General features: G+C 42.4%; 1 protein-coding gene across 1 annotated transcript; it reads left to right on the top strand.

Moving 5' to 3' along the window:
* The first annotated feature begins 7,219 nt into the window (after positions 1–7,219).
* CCR4 (C-C motif chemokine receptor 4) lies at positions 7,220–10,362 on the top strand. Its single transcript, XM_015854091.3, has 2 exons — positions 7,220–7,349; positions 8,517–10,362. Exon 2 carries the CDS (start codon positions 8,534–8,536, stop codon positions 9,608–9,610), a length of 1,077 nt encoding a protein of 358 aa, XP_015709577.2. The 5' UTR covers positions 7,220–7,349; positions 8,517–8,533; the 3' UTR covers positions 9,611–10,362.
* Positions 10,363–10,619: the final 257 nt, after the last annotated feature.

The raw sequence follows: 10,619 nt of genomic DNA, 5'->3' as shown, positions 1-10,619 counted from the left end.
GGAGAGGGTTTATTGCAGGGCTGAGCACTGCAGTCTGACTTGGGTTGTTCAGTCTTTGGTTTTCAGAACATGTTAAGCTGCTGAGTGCAAAGAGTAAAAGGTAGATTTAGCTATGAACCAGAATGACAGGTTCAAGTCCCAGAGGCTGACCAGCTCTTTAGAAAAGGGGAGCACGTTCCTGGCCATCCTCAGTGGTTTCACAGGAGCTCGGCACGTCCACAACACTCACAGCACCTCACAGCATATCACCTTGCATGTTCATCATGGAATCACTAAGGTTAGAAAAGACCTCAAAGACTATCTGGTTCTCCAGATGTGGCCTCACCGGGGTAGAGAAGAGGGGAAGGATCACTTCCATCAACCTACTGGCCATGCTCTTTTTAAAGCACTCCAGGATACCTTTGGCCTTCTTGGCTTCAAAGGCACACTGCTGGATCATAGCCAATCTGTTGTCCACCCAGGTCTTTCTCTGCTCAATATTTATGCCATATATTTCCAAGTCATTATATAGAAATTGCTGTTTACACACAATGTCTTTTTGCTCGTCTTTTAGCATTTGCATGACATGGAAAGCTTTGTGGGGGGTTTCCTGACACTGGGCTCTGTAACACAGAACTATTGAGACGTCTCCTCAGAGCAGAAGTGGTAAATCTTCGAAAACACGATAAAAACCAAGATCATCATTTTTGCTTGGTTTGCATTAGCAGGAAGAGTTTTGTTGCAATGTCCCTTAAAACAGCTCAGCCTCCATAAACCATACCACTTCCCCAGGGTTCTGCTTACTTTACACATTGTGGTCCTGGAGGTCTTCTATCCACCATTTGAGCCTGACTGAAAGCCCTCTCATGTCTCTTCACGTCCCTCCACTGGACTTCCAATAAACTGCAGCCTTTACTCAGAGATAATACTTCTCTATCAAAACCTTTGCAGCAGGAAAATGGTATTTTCTAACCACCTAATCTAATTCAAGTATCTTTCAATTTTTCTTTCATTGACCTCTTGGGGTTTATAATTTGTACAAAAACCTTGGGAATGCAACCAGTCAGAACATCACACTGAGCTGGGAAATTGCTTAGGGGTGAAAGCTGGAGGTTTTAGCACCAACATCGGAAGAAGATGTTCACATACTCTCTTGGATTTAGAATTTGCTGGGAGTGAGTCTGAAGTCCTGGTTTTGGGGTACCCTGAAGCTTTAAGGGCTACATTCCACAGAGAAACTATGTAGAAGTATGAAGTACTTTATGTATTAAATACCTACCCAGTTCCAATTGAGGATTTACTGTTCTGAAGCTAAAACTTAGAATTCACAAAAGATGTTCCCTGTCACATACATACAACTTCTGCTGAAGCTGGTAATAATTCTGCTGCTGCCGCTGTAATAATTAGCTGCTAATTTACTTGGCTATTATTGTAAGGCTTGGACTCGCACATCTTCACACCCAAGCCTCAAGATCTGGGTGTTGCAGACTTACAGTTAACACGTTGTTTTGAACACCACAAAAAATACCCACCAAGAGCTCCTGTATAATTTTGCTTGTTGCATTAATACTCAGTACACAAATACGCAAAATGCTGCAAAATAGCTTCCCACGGAAGCTTTATTTTTTTACCAATGAACAACGGTTTGAGGTTTGTATTTGCTATATTTCCACCAGTGACCATTTGATCAGCAGGAAGCAGCACCCTAATGTTATGCCAACAAAGGCAGCATTCAGTGAATGGGATAGAGAATGCAAGCAAAGACTCTGAGCATACAAAGACTCTTCCACTACACAGGAGATATTGTGACAGCCATGATAGGGAGGGTTAGAGGATAATGGTGAAGCCAATGAAACAGAACAGTAGATGGCTCCATGCCTCTGCTGATGAGTCAGTTCTCTCAAGTGACAGAGATGAACTGCTATTTCTATGTGCAATTTCCTATGCCACTGACTTTGTCAGTACAGCTCATTACAAATAATAATTGCTTGAAGCCCTCATCACAAAATGTTAGAATGGCAAAATGGTTTGGACTGGAGGGAACCTTAAAGCCCACTGTCATGGGTACGGCTGCCACCCACCAGCTCAGGCTGCCCAGGGTCCCATCCAACCTGGACTTGAGAATCTCCAGGAATGGGGCACCACAGCTTCTCTGGGCAGCTGTGCCAGGATCTCACCACCCTCTGAGTAAAGAAATTATTCTTAACATACAACCTAAACCTTCTCTCTTTCAGTTTAAAGCCATTTCCCCTTGTTCTATCACTATTAGACCCTGTAAAAAGTCAGTCTTTTTCCTGTTTATAAGCTCCTTCCAAGCACTGGAAGACTGCAATGAGTTCTCCCCAGTCTTCTCCAGGCTGAACAAGACCAACTCCTTCAGTCTTTCCTCATAGGAGAGTGCTTGTGCCTCATGGCATATGGCTCGGTGACTTGTGACACCATGACACAAGTCTCATGGTAGGTGGCATACAACATGCAGCTCCCTTGTACCTTATGGCTCAGAAGTACATCCCCTTACCCCGTCAAATCTAGTTTAAAGCTCTACTGATCATTCCAACTAGATTACTTCCCAAAACATTCTTGCCTTTCCAGGTCAGCTGTGATCCTGTGTCAATCTGGCCACGCTTTCAAAGGGTGTCTTCAAGATCAGTGTACCCAAAACTCTGAGTGTGACACTTATCCATGCAGCCATCCATTCAACTGATACAGGTCCCACTTTCCAATCAGGATAGAGGAGAACACTACCTGCACTCCCAACCCTGTCACTGTCTCTCCAAGACTCTCTTGATATCTCATAATCTTCTTAATGTCATTTGGATTTAACTCCATTGACCACAACTCTTTGGGCCTGGCCATCCAGCCAGTGTTTCACCCAGCAGAGTATACACTCATCCAGACTGTGGGCAGCCAGCTTCTCCATGAGGATGTTGTGGGGGACAGTGTCCAATGCCTTACTGAAGTCCAGGTAGACCACATCAATAGCCTTACCTTCATCTGCTAAGCAGGTCACCTTGTAATAGAATGAAATCAGGTTTGTCAAACAGGATCTACCATTCATGAACAGATGCTGACTGGGTCTGATCCCTTGGTTGACCTTGAACTGGTCCATGATGGCTCCCAACATTATCCATTCCATAACTTTCCTGGGCACCAAGGGAGTACTGATAGGTCTGTAGTTATCAGGATAATCTTTCTGGCCCTTTATGAACACATGGTCATCATATTTGCCAGCCTCCAGTCTGCCAGAACATCCCTGGTTAGCCACGAGACTAAAGGCATTCTCCAGGGTCTCCATAATCTCTTGTTATCCTTGCAATCACTGTTGCTTGCCCTGTAGGACCCTCTGCCCTGAGCTTGCTTCATCATTTCTTTTGCCCATCTCAACTGGCAATTCAGTCATTTCACATCCACCTCAGGGTGGCACTGTGAAACTCTATCTACTTCAAAATCATTTGTGATCTAGTAGGACACCACAGTCTAGCAACTAGAGTCACTGATGAACAAGTACAAAGCAGGAAAAACATATTTGAGAGAAGTAAGAATATAAACAGTTACGAAACCTTGCTGCAGGAAGAAACATCAGTTTCTCCCAGCTCTTTAACGTGCATGTTGTTATCAAGCAAATAGAAGCTTGTGGATGTTAAATTAACCACAAAGCACACCAGAATATCTTGTTAAATCACGAAGACTTAAGATAAACTCAAGTGAAAACCGATAACAGCCATCCAGACCATTTTTTGGCTCCCACCACTTTTCTTTCTGCAGCCTGAGTGGTTTTCACTTCTATGAAAAGCGAAATGAGTATTGCATAATTTGTTGGTACAGCTTGCCATTGAAGCAGCTTCCCCCTTATGATATCACAATGCCTGGATCTTACAAACATAGAAAAGTGACTGTTGTAGTAACTGACAAAACAAAGTTTTGGTTCTTAGTCTTGATACTCATGGTGATGGTTAGCTGATGGCTGAGAAACATACGGAAAAATTATCTCAGGTATCAACTGATCTTCAGACTTGGAAATGGGGAAAATTTGTCATCTTCCTGTAGGAAGAGCTTAGGAACATTTGCTAGACGGCTAAAAGTGACAAAGAAAGCTCCTTATAGTGTCATTTCACGTGTTACGAGAAAACAACTCATGTTGCTTTGCATCAGTGATTTTTATGTGAAGAAAAATTCAGCATAGACAATGACTGTTTTGTCATGCTTAAGGTTTAAAGTTTCAGTTCTTTTTTTTTATTTAATGAGGAGCTCTGAATATAGCAGCTATGCTTGCACAGGACAGGAAAAGAGGACAATTTTGGCTGAGAAAAATACCAGTGGATACAAACAGCAAAATGCAAAGGACCAGATCACTGAAAGGAAGATGTAGGGAAATGGAACTTAACCTTGCTGAGCAACCTGGCCTAGTGGCAGGTGTCCTTGCCTATAGCAGAGGGGTTGGAATCAAGCGATCTTAAAGGTCCCTTACAACCCAAATCATTCTATGATTCCATAAGACCTAAATCTTTTGCATGCCAGCACAAGCAGCTGCCTTAGCTACAAAGAATTCTTGCGTTCAGAGTGTTCAAGGTAAATTATGAATGAACAACCTGGGAAACAGCGTAAACAGTACCTATCTCTAAAACTATGAAAAGAATTCACTTTCTGCTTCTAGTTGCTTATCAGATTGCTTCTGGTGCATTAAGGTTGGACTATGCTGAAAATCAGCAGGCAGATATGTGCACAGTGCACAGGCGACACAAGCACTCTGCTGACAAGAAAGGCTTGGGACAACAGATAAGTAAACTGTGACTCTAATTCACTTGAACTGCAAGAGTGGCTTATGACCTGATGGGGAGAATGGGCTTTGTGAGGGAGTCATTTGGCTGCCAAAAAGGTCTCTCGCTGCCTGTGTGGCAGCTGCTCTGTTAGTCTGGATCAAAAGAGTGGCTTAACTTCAGTTTATCTCTAGTCACTGTCACCTGCCTCACTCCTAAGGCTCTTCTGTACAAGAGTTTCTCTAGTGCAGACTTCTGAATTGCCTGTCTGTGGCCAATGCTGAATCACTGGCATAGGTAAGCACCTCTCAGTGACAGTTCTAGCTCTTGGAACAGATAAACATCTCCGGTGCTTCCTCTGGTGAGACCTGCATGCGGCCTGCAAGACAGCAGGTTAAAGATGAGGCTTTCCATAAACAGGGGTGGAGCTGAAATCCCTTGGCAAGAAGCAAGGTTTTCTTGGCTCGTGTTCTTCTGCTTTTAGTTTTTATTAAGTTCCCTTCTGTCAGCTTTAATGCACGCTCATGTTGAAGGGTTGGTTCCTCCCAGTCAGACCGATCAAGGTTTGGAGCCCTTCTCTGTGCTGCTGTGATTTGTTTGGCTGGCACCATAGACCTCACACCATCTAGCAAAGAGGTAAGACCTCTTCTTTCTTTCTTTCCTTCCCCCTGACAACCTGTTAGTTTTACAGCAGCAACATCTAAGCCTCATGGAGATCCCTTCTTCCTTTTCTCCTTGAACTTGTGGTCTCCTTACATTCCCTGCCAGGTTAGTGTCTGCCAGGTTCTTTGAGGAAGAGAAGAAAAAGGGCACCCTGACACATTAGTCGGGACCTCAGAGTTCCCCTGGTAGATATGCAGGTGCTCAGTGGTTTATTGAGGCAAAAGCACTGCAGCCAAAACTAACGAAGGCTAATGCATACAGAGTAAGGAGATGTTTGCCTTTTTTATTATTATTTTTTTCCTTAAAAACAGATGCTAATGTCACTGAAAAACTGAGGCTTTATGTCACCGTTACCATGGGAAACAACACATGTAAGAAGGGGCCCTTTCAGGCAGCAAGAGGAACAGCCTTTACCTTCTGAGAATAGAGCTGATGAAACCGGTGCCACAGTGCTGCCCACTCATCTGATAGCCACATCTTCAAAGGACTGTTAGCACACTGAAGAGAAGACATGTATGACCTGCAGAGCAGTGCCCTGCACCAGTGATCTCTCAGTGATAAATGTAAAACTCCACAGTCACAGCTTATGAAAGATGACTGAGCAGCTAGCTACTTTCTCTATGAGTGTTTTATTCTGGAGAAAAGTAAAGCAGCTCTTGTATAGAAGAAACAGTTCGCCCAAATATAAGTTACTGGACAGAGTAACAGTGTCATAGGCAGATAGGGTGGCAAAAAATGCAATAACCCAACATAAAGCTGCATCCAGAACAATACAGTTTGTCATAGAAGACATCAGCTCTCCTAGGATCTATGAGTCTTTCTCCGTTCCTAGACAACTTCTGCAGCTGTCTTGTTTCTGCTTCTCACTGCGACTCTCCAGCTTCTCTTGCCATCAAGCAAGCAGCCTTCCCTGTTGAGAAATTGCTTTTACTTTTGCTTGGCTGGCCTTTCATAGAACACATTGGAGAGCGGCATTTGCAGGCTGCTGGCACAGCTGCTCTGCCAGAGGGATTCAGAACCATCCTATTTTAGCCAGCACGTGCCCTGTGCATTCTTCTCCTTCCCAGGCCTCCCCAAAATAGAGCTGGGGGATTTATAGAGAAATTAGTAGAAATAGCTGGGCTTCCTGCCATGATAAGGACCATAGGAAACCTCAGCTCCACCTGCCCTTACACCACACACACCCTACTTCTCGTTTGGTATTTTGACCACTATCAGCATTGGTGTAAGATCAGCGGTAGCTTCACTATATATAAAACCTGCTGTGGGAGACATCAAGCAATAAGGCGTGAATTGGCGTGCCTTTGTTTCTCTCCATAACAAGACCAGCAGGCATTAGGAAAAGCAAAGAACAATGAATGGAGAGATTTCCTTACACTAAGTCTAGAGAGCTTTTTTCTTCTACAGATACATGGTATGACTTAGAAAACCGGGTATCCTACAGAGCGGGACTAGAAACACCTCCCACACAACCACTGAGTGCCTTCCTCCTCTTTGCTCAGTACAAATGATCCTTTCGCTACTTTTTCGAAGTTTCAGGTACATTTTACAACCCATAAGAAAGAACAAAAGTTCTGCTGAACAAGAGCTCCTCACTGTCACCAGCTTTTAATAATTATTGAGAAAGATGACGTGGCTTCAGTTAATTCTCACTGGAAACTTTGTACTGCCTTATGCGCTACAAGATGCATTTTATTTCTGTTCTGCATTCAAAGGACCATCTCTTGTGAGCATCGAGGAGAGAAGCACTCGTGATACTATCTGCAAGGAAATACAGAGTTTCCGCCGACAGATGCAGCTACCTATTGACATCTGCTTTTTGCAGCTGCTGGGTATCACAGCATAGGCAGCACTTCACTGGCAGAGATACCTGGCCAGAAACAAGCAATTCTGTTCCACCAGAACTGAGGAGCTTCTCTGCATCATTTGAAAAGAAAAAGGGGAGAAAAGGTAATATTTACAAAACATAGTGGCAGAAGCAGTTGTCTGTCGTACCTGCTTATAATGTATATGACTGTATTTCTTCTACCTTGTGTTGCTGCTTAGTAATTTTAAAAGTAATTTTCAGCAATCCCGCATAATCGGAGTTATGTGCATGCGCATTATGTGAGCATATGTTTTAGGTTTAAAATACTGAAGTAGATTAGCTATTCTGAAGGTATGTTAGATTCAAGTATGTTTAGCTGCTGTTACTGCATCTCTAGACTAGCGCTGCCAAACAGTTTTGTAGCCATGATTTGTAATTCAGATTATATTCTTTGTGTATAACAGAATGGAGCTCTAGACTGGAATGATGTCACAACAGCAACTATGCATGGAAGGGGTCAGGATAATGACAGTCAGTGTTTGCTGCTTATCAGCAACAGTATACAGTGTGAAGTCAAACAGATGATACTTTTTCTCTGATTCCCATTCATAAAACAAAGGGGAAAGACGTAATTCCGGCTTGCAAAAATTCTGGTGTGTGAGGCTAAGGAATGAAGCTTGCTGCGATGTGATGACACACGTCCACAACATATTTGCACTGTGCCCACTATGTGATCTAGTCAACCTCAAAGTAACGTCACTTAAAACTCTGTCTATTAGAAAAGGATTTACATGTGAAAATGACAAATTCCTGTTATTCAACTTTGCTACTACAGAGAGCACTTACTGAGAACTGATGTCACCCTTCAGTAAGCATCATTTCATTAGCAGGGTCAGATGTATTTTATTTCTGTCTGCTTTCAGTGATGTCTGTCTGACTGGAAAGATGGGTAAAATCTCAAACTGCTATGAACAGTGGCTTCGCTCTTTACTCCACACAGAATTTCTCTCTCTCTGATTTGATACCTCTGGTCTGTATCTTTCATTCCTGTTTGCTTTCTTCTTTGCAGCTTCAATGGCATTCAGTGTTCTTGACACATCTGACCTGCAGTTTTGGAAGGGCACGCATGCTAAGGACAGTACTTTTGCAAGCATTGCATAAGAATCCCATGATACTTAAATACTGAGAATCTGTAATGAGAAATGCATTAGAACTGCAAGCTAGCCATTGAGCGTTGCGGACTTCTCTACACGATTCATAGCAGCCACGTGCAGAGATTGACTGACCTTTTTATATTCTTTCATTCTCAGGAACTGGGGAAAAAACCATGAGTCCTTCAAGTACGGAGTCCCTTGAAACTGACACTTCAACCTTTTATGACTTTTATGATAATTATAATGATGCTCCACAACCTTGCAGTAAGGAAACCGTCAAGAGGTTTTCAGCCTCTTTCCTCCCTGTTCTGTATACCCTGGTATTCCTGGTTGGGCTAATAGGAAACACTCTGGTCATTGTGGTCCTCTTTAAATACAAGAGACTGAAGAGCATGACTGACGTGTACCTGTTAAACCTCGCCATCTCAGATTTGCTCTTTGTTTTATCCCTGCCGTTCTGGTCTTATTTTGTGATAGACCAATGGGTTTTTGGAACTCCCTGGTGTAAAATTATTTCGTGGATCTATCTGGTTGGGTTCTACAGCGGGATATTTTTTATTATGCTTATGAGCATAGACAGATACCTGGCAATTGTTCGTGCAGTGTTTTCCATGAAAGCAAGAACTGCCTTCCATGGCCTGATTGCCAGTCTTATTGTATGGCTGGTAGCTCTTTTAGCCTCAGTTCCAGAACTTGTATTTAGAGAATCTTCTGTTGAGCAAAATTATACTACTTGCAAGCTGAGATATCCAAGCAACTACATGACATGGAAACTCTTTTACACTTTGGAAATCAACATTTTTGGGCTCCTACTCCCTTCTATAGTTATGGCATTTTGTTACTCCATGATTATTAAAACTTTACTTCACTGTAGAAATGAGAAAAAGAATAAGGCTGTGAAGATGATCTTTGCTGTCATGGTTGTGTTTTTCTTCTTCTGGACCCCTTACAATATCGTCATTTTATTACAACTGCTGGAAGCCACTGGAGTCATTGGAAGCTGTCAAGTAAGTAAGAACCTGGACTACGCGTTTCAAATAACTGAAACCCTTGGCCTTTTTCACTGTTGCCTCAATCCAGTCATCTATTTCTTCATGGGGGAAAAATTTAAGAAGTACCTGAAGATGCTCTTTAAGAACTGGCAGTTACCTGGAGATATTTGTAAGTGGTGTGGACTTCACATCACTTACCCCACCGAGTCTACTGGATCGTTCCACACACAGTCCACGGGGGACCAAGAAGCTCTGTAACACGTGCCGCACCAACTGACCAAAATAAACTGACAAAAGCAGGGACTTCAAGAGGCTCAGCAGATGCACAAGCATTTAAGTCGGCCAGTCTTTGATGATAACTTCATCTTTGATTTCAGATTTTCTGAATACTATGACAGAAGCTGTCCTAGATGTGAGATCTGGCAGGCGGACACGTAATGGTTTATGTGTCGCATTTAGAAGTCACTGCTCAGATGTAACAGCAGCCTTGACTCACCGCAAGTACTACACTCTGTTGCTTGTTTTCCACCAGCATCAAGAAACGATTGGACTCAATGGCTGCAGAGCAGAAACAACTTGCTATCTCAAAGTGCATTTGAAAAGTATCTTTGTTTATTCGAGGAGAAGGTGGTTATTACCATATTTTTTATTCCTCAGCTGATCTGCGTAGGCTTTGTTTGCTCGGACATTTAGCAATCTATTAACAATATCAGCTGCTGTTAAAAGTTTCATCTCAGGAAAGGCGTCACCTTCTGCCATTATGTAAAAAAGGACACAAAACATACTCAACGTGCACAAAGATGCCAGTGCATTACGTTGTGCTATAAATCTAGCTTTGTTTTCTTTCAAGTATCCAGATTGTCTACGCATAGGTATATATAGGCATTCTTTAATGACTTAATCACCATAATTCAGGATGGCAATTCTTTCTTTTTTTTTTACTTAACATTGAAAATGTGGTGGGTTTTTTGTTTTTGCTGTTGTTTTTAAATAAATCTTGAAAAAGATGATTTTTTTTTTTCCAGTATGAGTTTGAAGCATCTTTTAACAGGTATCTTTTAAAATGAATAATGTTCTTTGTTCCAAAAATACCCGTTTTCATTAATAGTATAAACATCTGGCAAAGCAAAAAGAAAGCAAAGACAGAGATTGTGTAGGGAAGGCCTGCCATAATTTAGAAACCACACAAAGAATGGTAGCATTTGATTACGGAGCAGAAGGCAAAGAGAGATGCCACATTAGCTGCTTGCAGATCTACATGTTATTA

The sequence above is a fragment of the Coturnix japonica genome, chromosome 2, assembly GCF_054131305.1.
Source record: "Coturnix japonica strain WE chromosome 2, WE-NBRP24, whole genome shotgun sequence".
In the NCBI taxonomy this organism is placed as follows: Eukaryota; Metazoa; Chordata; class Aves; order Galliformes; family Phasianidae; genus Coturnix; species Coturnix japonica.
This window is presented reverse-complemented; position numbering and strand designations above follow the sequence as displayed.